Source organism: Urocampus carinirostris, chromosome 14, assembly GCF_059441175.1.
Source record: "Urocampus carinirostris isolate Australia breed hairy pipefish chromosome 14, RoL_Ucar_1.0, whole genome shotgun sequence".
Classification (NCBI taxonomy): domain Eukaryota; kingdom Metazoa; phylum Chordata; class Actinopteri; order Syngnathiformes; family Syngnathidae; genus Urocampus; species Urocampus carinirostris.
Window position 1 is genome coordinate 1,127,148 of NC_142362.1, and position 24,328 is coordinate 1,151,475.

General features: G+C 42.0%; 2 protein-coding genes across 3 annotated transcripts in view; one reads left to right on the top strand and one right to left on the bottom strand.

The window, feature by feature from the left end:
• Positions 1-13,491, top strand: part of pla1a (phospholipase A1 member A) — a 26,965-nt gene extending 13,474 nt beyond the window's left edge. For both annotated transcript variants that reach the window (XM_088353409.1, XM_088353410.1), the window contains 9 exons: positions 999-1,176; positions 2,293-2,401; positions 2,464-2,565; positions 3,695-3,787; positions 6,202-6,369; positions 6,428-6,517; positions 6,750-6,855; positions 8,796-8,951; positions 11,704-13,491. In XM_088353409.1, coding sequence (XP_088209535.1) covers positions 999-1,176; positions 2,293-2,401; positions 2,464-2,565; positions 3,695-3,787; positions 6,202-6,369; positions 6,428-6,517; positions 6,750-6,855; positions 8,796-8,951; positions 11,704-11,794 — 1,093 coding nt within the window. In that variant the 3' untranslated portion in view covers positions 11,795-13,491. The remainder of the gene's footprint in view (positions 1-998; positions 1,177-2,292; positions 2,402-2,463; positions 2,566-3,694; positions 3,788-6,201; positions 6,370-6,427; positions 6,518-6,749; positions 6,856-8,795; positions 8,952-11,703) is intronic.
• Positions 13,090-22,631, bottom strand: popdc2 (popeye domain cAMP effector 2). Its single transcript, XM_088353412.1, has 4 exons — positions 21,995-22,631; positions 16,543-16,651; positions 13,950-14,418; positions 13,090-13,234 (listed from the first exon to the last, which is right to left on the bottom strand). Exons 1-3 carry the CDS (start codon positions 22,486-22,488, stop codon positions 14,005-14,007), a joined length of 1,017 nt encoding a protein of 338 aa, XP_088209538.1. The 5' UTR covers positions 22,489-22,631; the 3' UTR covers positions 13,090-13,234; positions 13,950-14,004.
• Positions 22,632-24,328: the final 1,697 nt, after the last annotated feature.

Below are 24,328 nucleotides of genomic sequence, written 5' to 3' on the forward strand. Positions count from 1 at the left end.
GCGGGGCAGAAGTTCGATGTTTTTGTTTTTGGCATATTGATCACTCGCAAAGCAATTTAAATATCACTCAGAGACAAGCCAAGGAAATGGAAAATTCAAATGTCCGTTCGGTTTATGAAGGCAAAGGAAAAAAAAAAATCAAATCCTAACTAGCCCTTTGTACCCATATCCCCTAGAGCTGTGAGATCACCAGATCACAAGAAAAACAATGGCGGGTCCCGTTAAAAACAGACAGCGATTGTAGTAATCAGCGATCGCGTAGCGCTCTTATCGGATAAATTTGCTCACCGTGTTGCCGGGGGACTTCTAACTGGTTTGTCCGAGTTGCGTGCTTTGATCATATCAAGCTTCGTGCGGTGGGTTTACTCGCTGCCTTGTACAGCGTATTTCCTTTTTTACCTTCGCCTTTATTTAGGGATTTGATTGTGACTTTTCCTTTGTGTTTTTCGCCGTGTGTTCTGCAATTGATATGAAATTGTCCCACTAGTTCCCTGTTAGCGTCTGGGCTAAGGCTTACAGTTTTGTCTGGTCTAGGTGAGTTCCGTTAGCAGTCCGCTAGCTGCCTAGCTTGCTGTGTGCCCATTGTTTTTTGTCATTTGTTGCCGTGGTCGTTTTTGGTTCTTGGCTCCCGGTTCTCCTGGCCGCTCACTGCATGTTTTGAGTCGGCCGGCCTCCAGTCTTTCCGTCGGTTAGCCTGCTGTGTCCTGGCTGGTTTAGCTCCTGTTAGCTCCCCGTGTGCTGTTTTTGCCAGTTGGCCCCCTTTTGCCCTTGGCGTTCTCCACAATAACTAGCAAAACTTAAACACTCAAAACCTTTTTAACTAGTTAACATGTAAACCAATATGGTGACTGTCTCTGTGATATGAAAACTAGTTTAATGACCTCATTGATAAATATGCCAAAAAACACAGAAATCGGGTAGGGGGAGGAAATACTTTTTGAAACACGGTATCCATTAAGAGATGAATGACGTGGCCAATGGCGCTCGGGTTCGGGCAGGGCCTTGGGCAGCAAACCTTCCTGGGTCTTAGATCTTGCAGAGGCGCTGCTGAGAGCGGAGGACGTCAACGTTCTGATGGTGGACTGGGTGCAAGTGGCCTCCTTTGCCTACAATCTTGTGGTGGACAACTACAAGGAGGTGGCGCTGGAGATCTCCATTCTTATCAGCCAGCTGCAGGTAAAAGAATGACACGCTGCTCCTTTACATTTAGACACATTTTGTGTAACGAGTAAAGTTGTTTTTTCAGTTTTTTTTTTTACATTGGTCTTGTTCCGCAATTTGGACCAGGGGTCTCAAACTCGCAGCCAGGGGCCAATAGCCTGGATAAAGGCATAGCGTGTCTTTTTTTGACACCAATATGTCGCTTTATTATGTCGTGCCACCAAAAAACGGAAGACGACGAAATCCGGGGACTCGGTTACTTTTGAAAAGAAGAGAAATAAGAAAAAAAAATGGAGAAAAAAAGGGAAAAAAAGAAAAGATAAAAATGGAGGACAAAAGATTTAAGACAAAAAGTAAAACTTAAGAAAAGAAAAAAATTCAAAATGAGGAAGATGGAAAATTGCTTTTTTTCTTGTTTTTGCCTTTCTTCTCTATTTTATCTTTTCTTTTTCTTTATCTTTATTCCTGTTTTCCTTTTGTCTCTTTCCTTTTCATTCTTCCCTTATTTTTATTCCTTAAAATATATATATGTATATTATTTCCCTTCTTTTGTCTTTCTTTTAGAAATTCCGGGTAAAAAATGTGCAGAAAAAGGCTGCTTTTTGCTCCCCTTCAGACTCCGTAGTTTCTAGTCTTTCTTGGACGCATTTTTGGTGGCATAACACATGACAGTGAAATCTTGTGGAATAATATAAAAACCTTTAAGAAGAGTGGAATGTTTTTGTAGAAAAGCCCATTTGGTCTACTCTCTCCCGGACCTTAGCCTTAGCAGGCTCCAATTGACTTGGGGAGGGACTTGAAAATGAGGTAATGCTGCAATCTTTTGGAGAAAAGAGGTACTGCAGGCACCAAACCATGACAGGCTACTGTATATGTTGCGTCTATTATTATTTTATCAGCGCTGTTTTTTTGTGGAAAATCCCATTTGGCTTGACCTCACTTGCAAGGCCCCCAATGCAATGATTTTTGAGACCCCTGGTTTCATCTTTTTACACTTCATTTCCATTCCTGTGCAATGGAGGATTTTTCAGTTGTCACGTTGACTGTTACAGTTTGAAGCGCAATTCCACACAGTTGGTTCGGGTAGGGTTTCTATTTTAGAGGGAAACACTTTATATATGGATTGTGCAGAAAGAAGGATCCCAGCTGGAGTCTTTCCACTTCATCGGCATCAGTTTGGGGGCGCACGTGGCCGGCTTCGTGGGGACGCTCTTCGAGGGAAAGATCGGACGGATCACGGGTAAACCTCCGTCGGTTCTCGGGGGGCCTTCCCTTCTTTGCTTCATTTTCACTTTCTTTCAGCTCTGGATCCGGCCGGTCCGCTTTTTAAGGGGGCCGACACGTTCGACCGCCTGGACCCGTCCGACGCCATGTTCGTGGACGCCATCCACACCGACTCCGACTGTAAGGACTTAAGGAGTTCTCCTGACTCGCTACTTTTTCCAACAACTAACCCACATAGTAACTCGATATAGTCACAGTAACTCGTTACCAGGGAAAGTAAATCTTCCCGTTACTTTAAAAAGAAATTGTCGTAGGTCAAAGAACTTGAAATTTCTGAGCAGTATTTGAGTCTGTTGAGAACAGTCGTGTTCAAGAACCTTGTCTTATTTATTGCAACCTGCTAGCAACACGTTTATCCTACATGTGCAAGAAAAAAAAAGCATGTACATAAACAAACACAAAAAGCTACGTAAACGCGCACAAAAAGGTACATAAAAACTACGTAAACACGCAAGAAAAATTACGTAAACGCGCACAAAAACGTACATAAAAACGTATGTAAACAGGCACGTAAACGCACACAAAAAAGTATGTAAGCGCACACACAAAAACCGAAGTAAATGCGCGCAAAGACGTACATAAAAACGTACGTAAACATGCAAGAAAGATTACGTAAATGTGCACAAAAACCTACGTAAACGCGCAAAAACGTACATAAAAACGTACGTAAACACGCAAGAAAGATTACGTAAACGCGCACAAAAACGTATGTAGGCGCGCACACACAAAAACCGAAGTAAACGCGCGCAAAGACGTACATAAAAACGTACTTAAACATGCAAGAAAGATTACGTAAATGTGCACAAAAACCTACGTAAACGCGCAAAAACGCACATAAAAACGTACGTAAACACGCAAGAAAGATTACGTAAACGCGCACAAAAATGAACATAAAAACGTACTATACACTCGAGAAAAATTACGTAAACACGCACAAAAATGAATGTAAGCGCACACACGAAAACGTACGTAAAAACACACAAAAACCTATGTAAACGCGCACAAAATGTACTTAAAAACGACGTAAACATGCAAGAAAAATTACGTGAACCCGCACAAAAACCTATGTAAGCGCACACACGAAAACTAATTTCGATCTCCAGGGTATATCACTCGTTCCTGTCAAGTCGCGTTATCTTAGCTATAAGCTACGATAAATAATCTATTATCCTAAACATTTTCTTAGACAACCGGAAACGGTCTCTGACCTTTTCAAAATCGTAACGTTGTTTTTCATGTGAGTCATCAGATTTTGGCATCTCCATTCCGGTCGGACACGTGGACTTTTTCCTGAATGGCGGAAACGACCAAACGGGATGTTCCAGATCTCGATTTTCCTCCGGTGGGTGCTAACATTCAAGCTCTTATTCAAGCCTTAGTGTGGAATATATTAAGTACAGAGAATTCTTGATTTATTTATTTAGAATTCAATCTGCCATAAAAACATGTCTAAAAATAGCCTTTAAAAAACTCCTAACAACATATTGTATTTTTAGCTTTAAATGATCAAATGGATAATGCAATGGGGTTTGATTCTAACAAACTACGATTTATTGACATGGCAAGGAAAATCAAATCAAAATAAAAAACAAAGGGCACAGTTGGCAAAAGAAACACACATTTCCAATGAACAAAAGAAAAAGGAACCATGTGGGGTAAGGGGTTATAATTTCTTAGAGAAACATAGGATTCTCTATTTTCGGGCAGAATTTTAGTAGATATAATTCTGTAGCCAATCAGGGAGTATCTCTACATTAGTAACCCCAAGCGGTGTGAAAATATTCATCTAAATAAAACTCCTTTGATTCAAATATCAAGCATAAAACAAGTTCTATCTCATTAACATGTTTTCTAGGTTTAGAAATTTGTAATCGATTGACAGAAGCCCGAATTTTGCAAAGTTTGCTCGTCCCAGTGATACTTTTAAGATTCATCGGCCAATTACCGCACACAGTCGAGTACCATGATTCAGGCATCTTCCACTTCTTTCTTCTGTTTCCTTCACTAGCCACTCATGTTAGCTATGTAGCTGCAGTCTATAATTTGCTGCTATCGTTATTTTTAGCTGCTTTCGCTTTATTCGTCAGTTTCACTCGACTTCCCTAGCTCAGTTCCCTGATGACAGCATCTTCCATCTTTTTCCCACTGTTTTCTTCTCTAACCACTCTTGTTAACCACTTGACTACAGACCACAGCTATTAAATTAATATATGAGTATATGTTAACTTTAGGGTAAGGCAAATTCATTTTTGTTGTGAAAATAACCTGAAAAAATTGTTAGTAGAGACGCATTTTAGATGGAAATGGGCTAATCCGTTCCAAGCCCCGCAAAAGTACAGTTTGATATTTTTTTGATAAATCATAAAAGCATCAGAAACATTAAACAAATACATGCTACTTTTTTATTACTGCACATGAACATAAAACGAGAGACGTATTATGTAAAAAAAGAAGAATAAAGGAAACAATATATATGAATAAAGCTCACTCGTACAATCTTTTACCAGTCTTTTTAGTAGCTTTTCTTACAAGCCATTAAAGTTAGCCCACATGTACAGAAAATTGCGTTTCATGATTTTATTTGGTTCAGAATGTAATTACCAATTCAGCCAGCATGTGGTGCTCATTACAAACTAGTTCCCAAAATAGCCTCTTTGTCTCTGTCGTATTTTTAACGAAGGAAGCAATACTCTAAACATATTGCATTTTGGCTTTAAATTATACACACACAAATGAACAATGCACATGGTTAGATTCTAACTCCCTACAATTTATTCCATGGCCAGGAAAATTGATTCAAACGAAAGAGTAAAGAACGTCGTTGAAACGAGGGGGAGGGGGAAGAAATTTTGTAGCAGGAATGAAAGTACTGACTGATAAACCTGCTTCATTTAGATGACCAGGAGTTATTTCATAGCGTGTCAGAATGATATTTATACCCAGCACCAAAGACAGTTTGTTGCGTTATCTTTTCTTGCATACTTTAGTCAGCCAGAACTTCACGTGGGGATAAAAGGGACATGGCAGAAAAAGAGCTAGATAGGCGACCCGGCAACATGCCTGGGTTGCGCCAGGCCTCATGGTCAAGGAGACAAGGCCGTGGATTCCCGCCTCCTTTGTCCCCCTTGTCTCAAGGGGACAAAGGCCGGGAAGGCCTCCCCTTCGAGCGCGCGTGAAGAAAAAGAGTGTGAGAGAGGCGTAAAGAGCCTCCCTTTTATTGACTGTTGATGTCAGTCATTTCCTGTCGCTGGTTAGAGTTCCTATTGATGTTTTTCAATTGGTGGATTAAGTGATAATAGGCACATATGAAAATCATTTTTTTAATTACAAAAAAACACTTGGGATTTCAAACATTTGTTCTACTACTGGAGAGTCTGCTCACTTCCTGTGAGTGAATTGTGGGTGTTAGGTGGCGTTGGCTGAGACGGTGGTTGGAAAAGGTTAGGGGAAATGAATTGCCAGAAAGGCAATACCCTACACACAACTCCAGCTATCGGCTCTATTCAGCCGCTCCGGTTGTATCCAGCTTGTTTGTGGAATTAAAATCAGCTTTCATGTACTGTTACTGACTGAAATGTATTCTCGCTCACCTGAAATCATGACGTAGGCTTCAAATTTTGCAACGCGGTATTTTTCAGGCTTCCGTCGTCTTTTTCTTCAAACGCACAGCCTTGAGCTTCATTGCGAGCTGCAACGACCTCCGCCGTGAATTATTAATCACTGTCGTTTGAAGGATTTGTCCGTTTTGCTTTACAGTTTACGGCTACGTGATTTGCGACCACATGAGGGCGCTCTACGTGTTCATGAGCTCCCTGAACACATCGTCCTGCAGGCTGGTCGGCATCCCGTGTGACACTTACCAGAACTTCCTGCAGGGACGATGCCTTCACTGCGACGCGTTCGGGGGAACCTGTCCGGTTATCGGTAAGTCTTTCAAAGCGAGTGTTTGTAAAATTGATAATATCCTCTTTGCGGCGTTCAGGTTTGACGGAAAATTGCGGCCTCCCTTCGTCCCGCCTCCCCACCGAGCAGAAATTATTCCTCCTCACCTCGTCGGCGCCACCTTTCAGCGGTAAGAAATCCTTCCGCTCGCCCCGATTGCAACGCCGACATCAAAGACTCAAAAGCCGCCGAGGGAACGTCATTAGTCAGCACGAGCTAGCTAATGAGCTCCTTTGCTGCGTCCCGGTGACCCCGTACACTCCGATCCATGCGGCAAAACATTTCAAAGTCAAACAAAGTGAAGTGTGGGAAAAAAGGGAATAAAACAACTTTTTGGTGAAGCGGGTGTGTTTGTTTTGTAGCACATCACGTCCTGCTGGTGATGGAAGTGTCGGAGCTCGCCAAAAGCGCCGAATTGGAAGTGAAGCTGACCACCGGGGACCAGGAGACGCTACGGCGACTTCGGCTGTAGGTTGCCACGTTCCTTTGCTAAACCATCCGAAATCCTGTCCAAATTGGCCTATTGAATGCTCTTCTTGGGAAATACGGAGGCTTTTGCTCTCTTTCGAAAGAGAACCCTCACAACGTTTTGTCCCCAAACGAAAGTGCAACTTCCATTGAGTCATCCGGGTTAAAACACACAAAAATACAAGGTTTTTATTCTCATCTGAATTGAGTGTAGCACGGGCATCTTTAAATAGCCGGATAGAAAGCTAAAAACCAAACTAGATGGCTAGCTAGAAAGGAGGATAACATTTAGCTTGAAAACTAGCAGAAAGAGGAAAATGTTAGCTATCATATGAAAAAAGCTAGCTAAGTAGCTCACTAAATAGCTAAAACATGTAGCTTGATTGTGAGCTACAAAAATAAACAGTTAAAAAGTAAAAGGGAGCTAGAAAGCTTGCTAAAAGAGTCAAAAGCCATCTAAATAGCCGGATGGAAAGCTAAAAACCAAACTAGATGGCTAGCTAGAAAGGAGGATCACATTTAGCTTGAAAACTACCAGAAAGAGGAAAATGTTAGCTATCATATGAAAAAAGCTAGCTAAGTAGCTCACTAAATAGCTAAAACATGTAGCTTGATTGTGAGCTACAAAAATAAACAGTTAAAAAGTAAAAGGGAGCTAGAAAGCTAGCTAAAAGAGTCAAAAGCCATCTAAATAGCCGGATGGAAAGCTAAAAACCAAACTAGATGGCTAGCTAGAAAAGAAGATAATATTTAGCTTGAAAACTAGCAGAAAGAGGAAAATGTTAGCTATCATATGAAAAAAGCTAGCTAAGGAGCTCACTAAATAGCTAAAACATGTAGTTTGATTGTGAGCTAATAAGTAAAAGGGAGCTAGAAAGCTAACTGAAAGAGTCAAGCCATCTAAATAGCCGGATGGAAAGCTAAAACCAAAACTAGATAGCTAGCTAGAAAGGAGGATAACATTTAGCTTGATGACTAGCAGAAAGAGGAAAATGTTAGCTATCATATGAAAAAAGCTAGCTAAGTAGCTCACTAAATAGCTAAATCATGTAGCTTGATTGTGAGCTACAAAAATAAACAGTTAAAAAGTAAAAGGGAGCTAGAAAGCTTGCTAAAAGAGTCAAAAGCCATCTAAATAGCCGGATGGAAAGCTAAAAACCAAACTAGATGGCTAGCTAGAAAAGAGGATAACATTTAGCTTGATAACTAGCAGAAAGGGGAAAATGTTCGCTATTATATTATAAAAAGCTAGCTAAATAGCTCACTAAATAGCTAAAATATGTTGCTTGATTGTGAGCTACAAGAATAAACAGCTAAAAAGTAAATGGGAGCTAGAAGGCTAGCTAAAAGAGTCAAAAACCATGTACATAGCCGGATGGAAAGCTAAAAACAAAATTAGATAGCTTAGCTAGCTAGAAAGGAGGATAACATTTTGCTTGATAACTAGCAGAAAAGGGAAAATTTTAGCTATTATATAAAAAAGCTAGCTAAATGGCTCACTAAATAGCTAAAACATGTAAATTGTGAGCTACAAAAATAAACAGTTAAAAATTAAATGAGAGCTAGAAAGCTAGCTAAAAGAGTCAAAAGCCATCTAGATAGCCTTTCATCTTCACGTTGGGGAACGTGAGGGCGACAGCATGCTTTTATCCACTTCAAACACTTCTCCAAATTTGTTTTGGGTTAAGGATAAGGGACAAGGCTCACCCCTACCAATCGGTCCGGATTCCTCTGATCAAAATTACATCGTCCAAGCGTTTTTGATACAAAACACTCTAATGTTCGGGGTTACAAAACTACTCCCAGAACAAAACAGTTCGTAATTAGAGGTATCACTGTACATGTGATACAAAGATGGCCGACCCGAATCGAGAGCGGAATTCCCCTCGAACATGCTTGAAAGCGGCGATGCCGATGACCGATTTGTCTTTGCGTTTCAGTCAAACGGACACGACGACGTACACTACCGTGTTGGCTCACCCGGTGGCGCTGTGCGAGATCGACTCCATCGGCCTGAAAAACACAGGAAGTCTCTTCTACCGGCAGGGCGACGTTCACCTCAAGTCCGTCTGTCTGTCCCAAATCCCCTCGCGCAAGTACGTAAAGATTGAAGCGGCTCGGTTTTGGGGGTACCTGACATTTTTTTCTTTTGACCTTTATCTTCTTTGATTTCTGTTTCTTGTGTTTTGATTGGATTTCAACCAGTGTGCACGTCTGTGTTGTCACTGTTTCGGGTTGGTCGGTGGGGATAAAGGAGGCCGTTTGATTATTGTCTTGTTATTTATACAATACAGTGGAACCTCGGTTTTCGAACGCCTCTCAGTTCGGACAAATCGGTGTTCGACCAAGAATTTCGAGAAATTCTTGCTTCGCTGTTCGTTCAAAAAATGGGAGTTCGAACGCCGGTACGCTAGGGTGCGATGCTGAGCGGCGTACGGGTGTTTTAGCCCCTAATTATGCCCCCGAAGAAGGTCGGTGCAAGCGGGACAGGTGAAAAAAGACAAGTTGTTCGCACAACTATTGCCTTTAAGAAAGACATAAAAGCTAAATATGAAAGAGGTGTACGAATTTCCGATCTTGCTAGTGAATACAGCATAGCTAAATCTACTATCAGTACGATAGTAAAGAATAAGGAGGCTGTGAATTCGAGTGATGCGGCTAAGGAAGTTAGCGCTATAAGCGAGCAACTGCCAAGTTTTGGAAGAGGTTGAAAAACTTTTGAGGATTTTTCTCTCCCCATCGTCCACCACAAAGGTAAGAAATCCTATTCATAATCCTTTTTTTTAATTTTTACACGTTCATGTTAGTCTTTCGTACGGAAGATTACGATAACGCGAACGTACGATTAGCCTCAGTTAGCTTTGTTTACGTAAAACATACAGGGTGTTTGAATGGAGCTCCCTTTCCGATGAAGCGCTAGTCACTTTTTGTGGGGACCCGGGTGCTAAATGACGTGTAAACGACCTGATTTTTTTATTTTTACACGTTCCCGTTAGCGTCATCTTTTGTACGGAAGATTACGCTAACGCGAACGTACGATTAGCCCGGGTTAGCTTCATGTTTACGTTCATGGTAAACATTCAGGGTGTTGGAACGGATTAAAACGATTTTACATTACTTTTAATGGGAAAAAACGATTTCGGTGATCGTACAAATCGGTTTTCGAACAGTGTTCTGGAAGGGATTATGGTCGAGAACCGAGGTTCCACTGTATTTTGAATGGAAGATTATTGCCTAAAAAGTACTATTGATTAAATTTGATGTTAACAAATTTAGCTCAATTTAAGATTCCGTTCAGTGAAATAATTATATTTTCTCTGTTGTAAATGTAAATGGCCCGCAGTTATATACATTACCTTTATATTAATATAGGGATTCAGTGTCTTGCCCAAGGACACTTTGATATATAACACGGAGGACTCGGGAATCAAACCTGAGACCTCTTGATCCCAAGACGAGCGCTTTACCTCCTGAGCCAATGCCGCCCCATTTAAAATCCATCATAATACAGTGGTACCTCTACTTACAAATTGAAGTGGTACTTGGAGTAGCTTTGTAACTTGAAACATTTGTAATTAGAGTCGCCTTTTCAATGTCAATGCGCAAATCTGTTCCAAATATGACGGAAATACCACAGTTAAAAATACTACTACCGAAATATTACAACTGAAATGCCACAAAAATATCACCACAGACCTATTGTGATTGAAATACTACAGTAATACTACAAAACTAAGACAGAAATGTTACAAAAATACCTCTACAGTAACACTATAATTTAAAAAAAATACTACAGAAATATTACAACCGAAATGCTACAAAAATATAACCACATACATATTGTGACGGAAAAACTACAGTAATACTACAAAACTAAGACAGAAATATTACAAAAAAAACACTACAGTTAGACTATAATTAAAAAATACTACTACAGAAATATTCCAACCGAAATACTACAAAAATATAACCACAGACGTATTGTCAACTAAAATACTACAGTAATACAACAAAACTAATTCAGAAACATTACAAAAATACCACTACAATAATATTATAATTGAAAGAAATACTACTACAAAAATATTACAACCGAAATACTACAAAAATATAACCAGAGATATATTGTGACTGAAATACTACATTAATACTACAAAACATAATACAGAAATATTACGAAAATACCACTACAGTAATACTATAATTAAAAAAATACTCCTGCAGAAATATTACAACAGAAATACTACAAAAAATATAACCAGAGATATATTGTGACTGAAATACTACAGTAATACTACCAACAAAAAGCCAACTCCAGAAATAATACAAAAATACTAAATAATACAATACTACAAAACTAAATGTGACATGAAGTGCTTAAAACAAGGCCTTACTACGTATGACTTTGCTTTTATTGTGAGCGTTTCAAAACCAAGAATTTTTATTGTCTATTTGTAGTATTTCTTTTTGCAATATTCTCTCTTGGGGAATCCAGAGAGTAGGGAATTATAATCATCTAAATGAGAGTAGACTAAAGCATTCTTTTGGATCTTTGTGTTTGCCTAAACTAATGAATACTGTTGGTTGGTCTTTTGGTAGGGGGCGCATTTCTTTGGGTGTGTCTTGGGCAAGTACAGCCTGGTAGCGCCCATCCCTCTCCAAGCCAACATGTACCTTAGTTAAATTTGTTGCAGAATCGACAACCATTGTATCCATGATTTATAATTTAATTGAGGGGGCAGGCTTGTTGCTAGGCAGAATTGAAAGGATTTTATCGTCTTGTGATTTAAATAAGAGGGCAGGCTTGTTGCTAGGCAGAATTTAAATGAGTTTTTTGTGTGTTTTCAGGCGAGAGGCGCCTCTTTGCGTGAACAACATCAACATCCGGCGAAGATCTCCGTGGTCACATGACTTTGTGCAGGTGTGCAACCATCTATAGGGTCCCCAATTAGCATTGAAACATTAGCATCTACTGTATATTTGATTCTTTAGAATTCTCCAATGAATGCTAACACATCAATCATGTGAGAGTAAGCCAAGCACACTTAGTACGCGTGTTTATTATTGTCATTTTGCACACTTTTAAAACAAAAAGGCTTGAAAAAATGCTAAGGTTAGCTTGTACATCAGGGGTCTCCAACATTTCTCAAGCCCAGAGCTCATTTTTGTTACAAATTAGCGCAAAGGGCACCCACTTTCATGTGCATTTCTAAAATAGCAAATTAGCTAGATGGCTTGCTTACTAGCTAAAAAGGTAGATTGATAGGTGTTAAAAAACTAAAAAGGAGCTAGTTCGCTAACTAAAAGAGTCAAAAGCCATCTAAATAGCCGGACAGTAAGCTAAAAACAAAGCTAGCTAGCTAGCTAGAAAGGAGGATAACATTTAGCTTGATGACTAGCAGAAAGGGGAAAATGTTAGCTATTACATAAAAAAGGCTAGCTAAATAGCTCACTAAATAGCTAAAACATGTAGTTTGATTGTGAGTTAATAAGTAAAAGGGAGCTAGAAAGCTAACTAAAAGAGTCAAAAGCCATCTAAATAGCCGGATAGAAAGCTAAAAACATAGCTAGATAGCTAGCTAGAAAAGAGGATAACATTTAGCTTGAAAACTAGCAGAAAGGGGGAAAATGTTAGCCAAAAGATAAAATGTAGGCTAGATAACATGTAAAACATCTAAAAAGCTAGCCAGACAGCTCACACCATAGCTAAACGCGTAGGAAGTTAGCTAGCTAGAAAAGTACACAGGTAAAAAACTAAAAGGGAGCTTGATAGCTCAAAAAGTAAAAAGCCAAATCGAAGGCTAAAAACAAAAGTAAATAGCTAGCTAAAAAAGGCGCGCAATATTTACTTTTATAACTAGCAAAATGTCCACTAGAAAGCGTGCGCAAAAATGAAAAAGCTAGCTGGAAAGCTTGCTAAATAGCTAAGAAGGTAGGAAGATAGCTTAGCTACAAAGCTAAAAAGGTAGCCAAATAGCTAGCTAAAAATGGCATATTAGCTTCATTGAGTTTGTTGTATTTGCTGGAGACCCCCGTCGTACACATTCCAGGACGATCCCGAAGCGAAAGTCTTGGCCCCTGGTGGTCATAAATACATTCTAGTTTATTATTAGCGAGCCCCATTGTTCCCAAAAATGCTAATAGCTAACTAAGCTAACACCGATGTTTAATTTACAGAGGAATTGTTTTTGTGTTTTCAAACAAAATAAACGAGAACAATGTGGAGCGTGAACGGACAAAAACAAGAAAAAAAAAACGTGGTCCGGGAAGTGACGTTTCCCAAAAGTCCAAAAATCCCGTCAGAGTTTTGGCGTTTCGGTGGGAGCTAGCGGCGCTCGGGTCCTCAGGAAACGGGCCGCTCCTCCACCGTCGTCGCCCCCTGTGGACACAAGTGGGAATGACACACACTCGGATAACATACAAATCAACTTTCCATCTACAGCAGGAGTCACAAAGTCAATCGGGTCTTAAAAGCAAGGGCCAAGATCACTCCTGTGGTGAAAAAGTACAGGAAACGTTTGATTTCTATAATAGCGAACAAAAGCTACTCTACCAAATATTAACATTCATCGTCTCAGGTGTTCAAATACTTATTAGCAGCTATATCACACAAATAAATCGTTAAAAGAAATCATGCATTGGGATTTCTGGATTTTTCTTTTTAGTTTATCTCTCTCACGGTGGACATGCACGGACGGTGGACATTTTAGACCCCTCCATGATTTCTAAGTGAGAGTATTAGCAATATAGCAGAGTGTTCAAATACTTATTTTCTGTAATATATATATGTATATATATATATATATATATATATATACTCATAAATACTTTTCGTGGGTGACTTGAGATCCTGCTACACTCATACTCAATGCTCATACTCTGCACTTTGTGGAGGCTAAATGGAAACAAAACACACTGCCAATAAGAACGCCACTGCCCCCTGGTGCACTGGAGGTGCGATTGCACTCTATTCTGGGAAAGTTAAAAAAAAACAAAGTTCCTCGGAGCTTCGTGTCCCCAGGGCGACCCCGCCCCACTCTTTGAGAACCCCTCGATTAGCGCGAAAGTGTCACCCGTGCACGTGCAGTACTCACATGTATCTTAAGCGGGTGAGCCAGTGTGTTAGCCCGGGACCCCCTTCGTCCCCCACTACCTCAAATAATCCCTCTCACTGCCATAGTCACTCAAGGATCCCACCACGTCGGCAAAGTCCTCCAGGACCAGACTGGTCGAGTCCTCACCGGAGGGAAGTTCCGGGTCGGAGGCCCAGGCGGGGCCCGAGGGGACCCGCTCGGGGTCCGGCCCCGGGCGGGCGGGGGTCTCCCCCTCGCTGCTCCGCGAGGAAGGGGCCAGGACGTGGTAGAGGCTGGGCAGGCGGATGTCCAGCAGGACCCCGCTCTTGATGTAAAGCTTGTTGTTGAGGTTGTACAGCTTCTCCGAGATGTCGTAGCCTAGCATGACGGCGAAGAGGCGGCTGACGTAGCGCTCCTTGGACATCAGCGAGTAGAGGCGTCGCCGTCTCCAAGACACGTAGCGGCAGTCCTCTTCGGCCGTCAGTGTCACCTGACGAAAGCGGGGAAAAGGCTTTGAGAGGAAAGAATGGTTCGGACTGTGGCTGCTACAGACCCCTGTTTTAGCTAACCTGCATTACAGGGAGCCACGATGTGGTTTTATTGGTATTCTGCCAAATGATGCATGGACTTGCCCCCTCATTTCTTTCTGTCATGATTACCAATTGGCGCCAACTGCCGCGGGTTCTGATTAGCTCCCTATCAGTATTTGAACTCATTCCTGTCTGTCCCTTTTTGTCAGTCCGTCTGCGAACCTCAGTGTATACACAAGAAGCATTTTTCAACCCCGACTCCCACCTGTCCCGTTTTTGCTCCCGTCTGTCTCCGGCTACGACCCGTTGTGATCCTGACCGCATCTGCTCTCCCGTCCCCATTTACGATCCGTTTTTGATCCCAACCACGTGTGCTCTCCCGTCCTGGCTTACGACCCGTTTCTGTCCCCGATCACGTTTTTGCTCTCCTGTCCTGGCAATCGACCAGTTTTTCTGTCCTTGACACCGCCGTTCCTCGCTACGGAAGATCCACTTCCGCGTTCGGATCACAATCAGAGTACGAGAGCGACTTGCCTCCCGCGCCTAGCAAACACCGGATCGTGGGCGAAGCCTTTCCTCTTTCCTCCAATAAAACTTAAGAGAAACATAACGCAATTGGGTCCTCTTTCCATTCTGGTCCTGATACTTTCTGATTGAATTTCCCCCTATGTTCTGGTCCGTAGCCTTTGCTCTGAAAACACTGTTCTACTAGTGATCCCAAGAGCCAAGAAGAAATACTCAGGTTTAATATTTAAATCTAAGCTTAAAACACACTTCTATTCTATAGCACACAGATGTCAAACAGGCAACCCGCGGGCCAGATCACGTCCGCTAAGGGATTGAATCCGGCCCGCGAGACAACACTCACAGAAGCGCAAGAGAAAAACGAGCTGCTGGTTGAAATATGTCAACTTGATGTTGCCAAAGCCAGGTGCCTCGAACAAAGACACTGTACTTGTATTTATTTCTCTCTCTCTCTCTCTCTCTCTCTCTCTTCCACCCCTTTTCTACCTCTCTGTCTCTTTCGCTCTCTGTGTCTCTCTTTTTCTCTTCCTTTGTTGCTCTTTGTCTCTTTCTCTCTCTGTCTTTTTAATTTCTTTTGCTCTAACTTCATTTTTTCCTTTTCTCTTTTTTCTCTTTCTCTCTTCATACCCTTCATGCCTTCTTTTCTCTCCTTTTGTCTTTCTTTTTCTCTTTGGATTTCTTTCTTCCTCTCCCTTTCTTTCCCCCTCTTTCACAACTTCTCTTTTTACCTCTTTTGTTTCTCACGCTCTCTCCCTCTTTCTTTGTCCTACCCTCTCTCTCCTTTTCCCTCCCTCTTTCTCTTATTTCTTTATCTCTCTTTTTCTCTTTAATCTACTAGTCCGGCCCCCGACAGAATGTTTGTTGTATCGTGTGGCCCCCGAGTTCAAATGAGTTTGACACCCCTGCTATAGCATATGAATAACCTATATTTTATGTTGACACTATCTGGAAAAAAAGAAAAAGTAAGAAGAGAAAAAAAGGAGAAAACAAGAAAAAATTAAAAAAAGATAAAAAGCCAGGAAAAAAAGAATAAACAAAAAAAATAATAAGGAAAAAGAAAGTAAAAAACTAGGGGAGGGGAAAAAACAAGAAATAAAAAGAGATCTTTTTGTTCTGTACACTACTAGTAATAAGTTAATACTCTGCACAAAATTAATATATTTTTTAAAAAATATATTATTTATTTCTAAGCTTGAAATCATGTTTAAAGAAGTATGTTTACACCAATAGGCGTCGCTATAAAATACACACTGGGGCTTTAGGGAAAAATCCTTCTTTGTTTCTTAAGAACTTTATTTTATTTTTTGGGGAAATAATCAAGCCAAAACACAGTTCAAGTTTTACTTTTTTAATTATATTGAATTATTTATTTATGTGTCAATGTCACTTATTTGAAATTGTTTTTTTTTTTATTACCTTTTCATTTATTTATTCAGCGTGAACGCTTCGAAATTGGCTAAATAAATTTGTAATCATGCAAATAGAAAAAGGAATATTTATTATAAATTCAAATATATTTAATCTAATAGAATTTCAACACAAGCCATTTTGCGGGTTACCTGGAAGTTCCCTTGGTCTTGCGGCCTGAGGGACTCCCACTCTGGCGAGTCCAGGAACTGGTGTCGGTGGATGTAGTGCAGGAACTGACCTTCTAGCGATACTTTCATCCTGACGTCCAGAGAAACAAAAACATCCTGTCAAACCTGTGGTCGGCGGGCCAAATGCGGCCTTCCCCGTCGTTTGACAAGGTCCAAAAAGACCGCTTCCGCTCAAAACTACATTACCCACGATGCCCGTCACCGACGAGTATTTCCATAACGACGTCAATTTGCGCAATAGAGGAATAAACGATCCTATAGATCTGGGGTCTCAAATTCGCGGTTTTGGCGACCAATTGCAGGCCCTAGGCCCCTATCGTCATAGGAAAGTTAAAGGGACAGTGTTTTGGCCTCATGGAAACCTTTTCCACTCTTTGGCCGTTAAACACCCTCACTCAAAAGTCGCCTGGATAATTCTGACCAGTTTTTAGAAGGCACGACAATACGAAAGCATCTTAGGCAAAACACACCTCGATATTAACGATAGCATTTCTTGCTAGCGCAACAGAAAGTCACTAGAGCGACGATTATCTGAAATGACGCTATCACTCGTGCTAGCAAGAAACATTAAATGTATCGTTTACGACCTCAACGTCATATTGTGACGTTCATACTCACAGGAAATGCTCTGTGGCAGCCTGCTCTCTATTTTCTTAAAGGGCCAGCGCACGTCACTAAAACTGACGGCTGAGTTTTCCTTTAGAGATAAGGTGAGAAGCTCAGTCATCTGGGAGGGACTCTGTGTAGAGCCACTGCTCCTCCGCATGGAGAGGAGCCAGTTGAGGTGGCTCAGGCATCTGATAGGGATGCCTCCTGGACGCCTCCCTCGGGCATGTCCCACTGGCAGGAGGACCCAGGACAAGCTTGAGAGACAATGTCTCTAGGCTGGCCTGGGAACGCCTCGGGATCCCGCTTGATGAAGTGGCTGGGGTTGGGGACGTCTGGGCTTCCCTTTTAAGGCTGCTGCCCCGCCACCCCACCCCGGATAAGCAGAAGATAATGGATGGATGGATGTCTGCCACCAAAAACGAGTGCTAACAGGAGAAGACACAATACAAAGACTCAAAATGAGCGAAAATGCATCTCATTACTTTTGAAAAGAAGAGAAAAAAACAAAAAGGCCCCGGGTGAAAACAACCTGCCGGCAGGTGACCTTGAGTGTGGGGATTTTTGGACTTTTCCATACGTGGGTATAACGGAGTCAGCGGGGGGGGGATCAAAAAGGAAGCGGAATATTTGCTGCGTCGAGCTCCGTTTCTTCCTTTGCCCGGATAAAGTCATCAGGACGCCGCTCGGTCAGGAAGAGGTTGGGGGGGCTTTAGAATAATCCGCCCGCTTAAAGTAGGTCGCCTTGAAAATGTCCTTTTTCTCCTGCCCGATTGAATGTCGTTTACAAATGCTGAGACGAACTTAACCCCTTCGTGTTCCGGTAATGTACACTCTCCACTGCAAGTACTACAAACATTGAAGATTCAGATTCAGATCTACTTTATTGTCATTGAACACACACAAAAATAAACTTTTTCTTCTTTTTGCAATCAAATGCTTGCAGAAAATGGCAGTGTGAACATGTGGAAAATAGGGGAGACAGTAACCCGAAGCCTTACCTGATACCTTGTCAAATTGGATCACAATCTGAAAAAACTAAACATTGTATTTTACACATTTTTCGTACAGAAGTCTAGGCAAGTTAAAGACGACCAGTTTACAGCCCTTAAATCTTTACATTTGTGTATTTTACTTTGGCCAATTTTAAGACATTGTGAAAGAGTTGTGAATGTTTCGCTTCCCTTTCCAAAAGTCAATCACTGATTGTGCGCACTAGCATGTGATGATCGCGCGTAAAAATGGATCCCGAGTTGCATTTACGCGTGCTCATTTTCAGTTCTGATTTGAATACACTCCTGGAAAATGGCATAAAGTTATGTTGGGAATTTCATCGGTTAACCGTTGTATCAATCATTAGAATCGAGGCAATCTCCGTTTTATCAAACGGGCCCGTACAAGCTGATGCAGGCTGTGAACCGTGAAAAAAAATCTGTTGACCGAGAATGGTGTCAATCAAAAGGTCAGAGGCTAACGGCAATATTGGGAATAATTTTACAAGTCTTTTTATTTTTAAAGGGAAACAATGTCGCGAGAATGAATGGCTACATGCCACCAAGTCATACTAATGGCTATCTGCTTACGAGTCATGCTCGTGGCTATATGCTAGCGAGTTATGCTAGCTGATTTATGCTAACGTGTAGATGCTAACAACTACTCGCCTGATGGAACTGCCCCTATTTAAGTTGAATGGGCCCATTGAATTAAATGGGTCCATTCAAAATGTTGTTACTGTGTAATGACAGCGTCATTACTATTTTATTATTATAGCTGTGTTTTAAGACACACTGAAGGCGTCTTCATTGCTAATGGCTTTACGCTTACGGCTACATGCTAACAACTGCCAGAGCCCAGCCCCAACTCTCACACTTGCCCAGGGAATTGTGCAACCGACTCGAAAATATCCACCGACCGTTAGTACTATGTAACAAAAGATACTTATTTCAAAAGAATAGTGACGTGTGTGGGTGTTGTGGAATGTGGATAATAACTAATGATAATTATGTAGACATCTGGTGAAGGTCGTGGAATGACGTTGTTGCCGGGGCGGACGACCTTCACGAGATAGCTTAACTTTATTTGAGAACACTATAAAATCCAATGTTGAACGTCTGGAACTTTGAACGTGTCCGGAATGCAATAAAGCGGGTTCCCTTTTTGCCATATCTCCTCTCTGCGTATTTTTCGGGCAGAATAAGTGGCGCCCATCGTGGTCAACTTTTTCAATATGACCTGAGTCGATTTATTCAAATTGGAAAAATGAACCAGTGTTGCCGGGAAAACCAGCAGAATGTAACTCGATTTGAAGGTTTTGGAGATGTTTGCTCGGGATTTGGTTGCTACAGCCGGGTTTAATGTTTCTCAGCATCATTTCTCACAGACTTAGTGGAATTGCTCGGACGCGTAGAAGATTAGAGGGAAGGTTGCACTCCATCACGCGAAACCTGGATTCTCGAGCGGAAAGGACATTTCCCCCCGGGCGGTGGTCACGAACGTTGCTCGGAACATCTGTTTGGCGAACGTTCCGAGTACGTGTCGACGCGGCAGATTTCGTTTTTTCGAGTTCGCGCGTTCGAAAACGTACAAAAGGGGAATCGAGGACACACGTGCGCCTGGTGGGCTTCGACAGCGAGGCTCTCCAACATTTTTCAGGCGGCGGGTTCGTTTTTGTTACGAATGAGCGTAAAAGGCAACCGGTTCGATATAAATGTCTGAATTAGCTACTTAGCGAGACAATTTGCTAAATGACCAAAATGGAAGCTTGACAGTTCGCAAGAGACAAGAACAGGTAAAAACACTAAAAGGGAGCAGATGAAAAACTGAATTGGAGCTAGATAGCTAGCTAAATGAGTTAAAAAAAAACAAATAAATCGCCAGATAGAAATCCAAACAAAAAAGAACTTGATAGATGGCTACAAAGGAGGTCGACATTGAGCTTGATAATTAGCAAAAAAAGAAAAGATCTTAGCTAGATAGCGTTCAAAGCATGTAGAAAGCTTGCTAGAAAGCTGGCTAAATTGCTAAAAAAAAGTAGCTTGCTAGCTAGAAAATTAAACCGATGAAAAACTGAATTGGAGCTAGCTAGATGAGTAAAAAAACAAATAAATCGCCAGATAGAAATCCAAACAAAAAGAACTTGATAGATGGCTAGAAAGGAGGTCGACATTTAGCTTGATAATTAGCAATAAAGAAAAAAATCTTGGCTAGATAGCGTTCAAAGCATGTAGAAAGCTTGCTAGATAGCTGGCTAAATTGCTAAAAAAAAGTAGCTTGATAGCTAGAAAATTAAACGGATGAAAAACTGAATGAGCTAGATAGCTAGCTAAATGAGTGAAAAGCTAACAAAATAGCCAGATAGAAAGCTGGAAAAAAGCTAAATAGATAGCTAGAAAGGAGCCCACACTGTAGCTTGATAACTAGCAAAAAAGATAAAATGTTAGCTGGATAGATGTAGGAAATGTAAAAAAGCTAGCTTGCTTGACAGTTACAATTTGGGATGACAGTTGGCTACAAAGCTAAAAGGTTGGACAGATAGCTAACTTAAAAAAAAAAAGAAGAATATAGTTTGATGTATTTCTTGTAGATTAAAAGATGCATAAATATTCTAATTCTATTTTCTTAATTCATTGGTTAAAAATAATGACGATCAATACGTGAATAGATGGTTTTGTCAATGAAGCCCATCAACTGGAATTGATTTTTTTGAATTTGTTCAATAACAATTTATCATGTTGTTACTGAGTTATTACCAGTTTACTGTAATTATGTAACAAAAAGGGTTAAATGGACTCAGTCTACCTATAAAAATAATTAAACGAGAAAATCCCAATGACCCAGCAATGATGAGCTCTTTTCAGAACAGGTCCACTGGCACCTCATCGGTCTTAGGGGGCACGCTGGTACCCACAGTGGAGACCCCTGTCCGACATGATGTAAAGCAGGGGTGGGCAACTGTTTGGAGTTAGGGGCCGCATCGGGTTAAATCGGGACTCTGGATCTCCAGAAGCTCCGGTGGGCGCTATGGGTCTGGTATGTGAACTGGGCCCTTCCGGCAACACTTATCACTTCACATTTTCACATAGTTGAGCGTGCCTTCGGACACAACCTCAAATCTATCCTGGGAATGGGGGTTCTAGTGTCTGGGTGTCACCAGGCAGCCCAGGAAACATATCTCCAGAAGCTCCAGTGGGAGGTAAGAGTCTGACTTCTGAACTCAACCTGCAACAATTGAAGCATCCCATTTCTCAAGATGCGGAGCTAACCACTAGGCGTTAGGACCATCCTCGAGAAATATGACTACTGAGGATCTCTTAAGGCTCCACCGAGTGCTAAGGACCTGACTTGTGAATCAGACCTGCACTTATAAGGGGAACATGTACCAATTGTCCAGGAACAGGTGTCAGGACCCTGACCGATAGAGATGAGGACTAAGAATCTCTAGAGGTTTCAGTGGGTGCCAAGGGCCCTCCTTATGAACTGGACCCTGCCGAAAACACTGATCACTTCCCATTTTTGCATAGTTGAATGTGTCTTCTGACACAACCTCAAATTTATCTTGGGCCTAGGAGCTCCAGTTTCTGAGTGTCTAGGGGAAGCCCAAAAACCTAACCTCAAAGTGGAACCTGCAAGACTAAAATGCAACCCTTCCATTTTTCCAGATGTGGGGCTAACCAATAGGTGTCAAGACCGTGCCCAAGAACTAGACCTACGCTAAGTCCCTGAAAGTTGGCATACTGTACTACTATTGACATATCCAAAAGTCTCTACTCTAGACTACACGGTACAGCGAAAACACTTAGAAACCCACCTGCCAGACAGCAGAAAGGAAAGCCTCTCGATAGCAGTCTTGCCCTCCACTGCGTAGGTCTCGCCGGCTTTCATTTCCAGCACCCTGTTCTCAAAAGCACCGGCAATCTCCTTGAACACCTGGACCGACACACCCAACGGGAGGTAGACTTCGTGGTAGAGGGCAGTCAGCTCCTCGTTGGGTATTCCCTCCTGGTGCAGGCGGTACAGCAGGTGGCAGATCTGCATCAGACATACCACAACCAGCACCGCATTCCAGGTGACCACGTCGGGGCCACAAACTGTTAACAAGCCCCACAAAGTCAGGCAGAGGAAGGACGGTGCCAGGAGACCAAAAATGAAGAGGCACCCATAGGCTCCGCTGCCACCCATGTAGCCCAGGAAGAGGATCGTGTTGCCCAGATGGTAGAGCGCACCTTCTGTGTTGTTGGTCCAGCCATTGCAGACCGGGTCGGCAAACAGGCTCTCTGTAAGACTGACGTTCTCCGCGATCATGTCAGGGCCTGGAAAGTCACAGCTCCAACTTTGTCCCCTTGGGAAGTTCTTCAGGGTTCAGGGTCTCCAGGGTTACGGTTCTAGAACGTGATCCTATTCACATTCTGCGGATCCTTTTCCAACTTGTGACTTTCTCAGTTCAACCGCCGGCCAACACTGCTGAGAGAACAGCTGGAGGAGGGCGGAAAAAACCGAGAGGAGGGGGAGTAACGGGGGTGTTGTTGATATGGAGTCCCCGCAAGGATCACCATGTTTGGAATTGAAACCCAAGGAGGACACCGGTCGCCGACAGAAAACAGGCCTGCTACTTAACATAACAGCCAGCTAGGGGGCAGGCAGGAAGTGGGAAGGTCTCCAGAGGTTCTCGTGAACCTGAAAAACGAGTGTCCGTTTTGTGTAGACGCGTTACCAACCGAGGAGTTTGGGACCCGTCAAAACAAGATAGACGAGGTTTCGCCGGTTGGGATTTCAGCTAAAAATATTCCATGGTGCTGCTTGGCACGCTTAATGGTCCGTCCCACTCCACAAAAGCGAGGATGGTGAAATCGTGGAGACGTCCATTCATATCATGGATGAAAATAAATGGACTCCTTTTCCAAAAGAACATTCTGAAGTGATAGATTTGAAGCTGTAATTGGCTGAAAATGTGCGGTAGCTGTGATGTCATTTTCAGTTGACCACAAGTGTCAAAATGGCCGCCCCTTCCAATGGCAAAAACAAGGATTTTCTCAAGACAACAACCTCGAGTGATTCATTTGAGCAGGACTGAGATTGTTCTTACGAAGGTCAGAAGCAGTGATAACATTGTCATTTGTCCGTAAATGGCAAAAACGAGAAGATTTTTCCAAAATGAGTGATTTGAAGCTGGGCTGTTGAATTGGCAGTAGTTGTGATGTCATTTTTAGTCGACTGCAAGTGTCAAAATGGCCAAACCCACAGAAGAATTTTCAAAATAAAACAACTTACAGTAATAGATTTGACACACATTGGTTCTTTCTTAGGGCGGCACGGTGGTTAGCGTGTGTGCGGCACAGTTCTGAAGTCATGGGTTCAAATCCAGCTACCAATCTTCCTGTGTGGAGTTTGCATGTTCTCCCCGTGCTTGAGTGGGTTTCATCAGGGCATTCTGGTTTCCTCCCACATTCCAAAAAAAACATGCATTTCAGGTGAATTGGCCGGTCCAAATTGTCCCTACGTGTGAACGAGCGAGTGAGTTGTCTGTCCCCGTGTGCCCTGCGATTGGCTGGCAACCAGTTCAGGGCGTCCCCTGCCCACTGCCCGGAGATGGCTGGGATGGGCTCCCGCACCCCCGCGACCCTACTGAGGATAAGCTGTGCAGATCATGGATGGATGGTTCTTTCTTTTGCATTTTTTTAAAATCTTAATTGCCTATGAAAACCTTTTACCTTTTATAAAAAAATAACATAAAATGAAGCTGTACATTCCATTCAATATGGTCATTCATTTCCCCCGACATTTTTATAAGTTCAGGGTTTGTACACCTTTCTTTTGGTCAAATTCAAGCACTTTTAAGGACTTTCAAAGCCAATTTAAAAAAATCCCAGTATCATTTAAAGAAGAAACCCAGTGGCAATCAAAAAGAACAAAAGACTAAACCTTAGTTTGAAACCCTAACTCTGTCCCCAGCCTTCTTTTGGAAACCCAAAACTGGTTTAAATGTCTTATAGTCCAAAACCTAGCCCTACGCCTAACCCTAGCTCAAAGCCTATTTTGGAATCCTATATTCAGTTTAGAACTCTAATATAGAGCTCAAAATCTAGTTCCTATCCCCAAACCAAACCCTAACCTTGTTTCAAACTGTAGCCCTGGCCCTAAACAT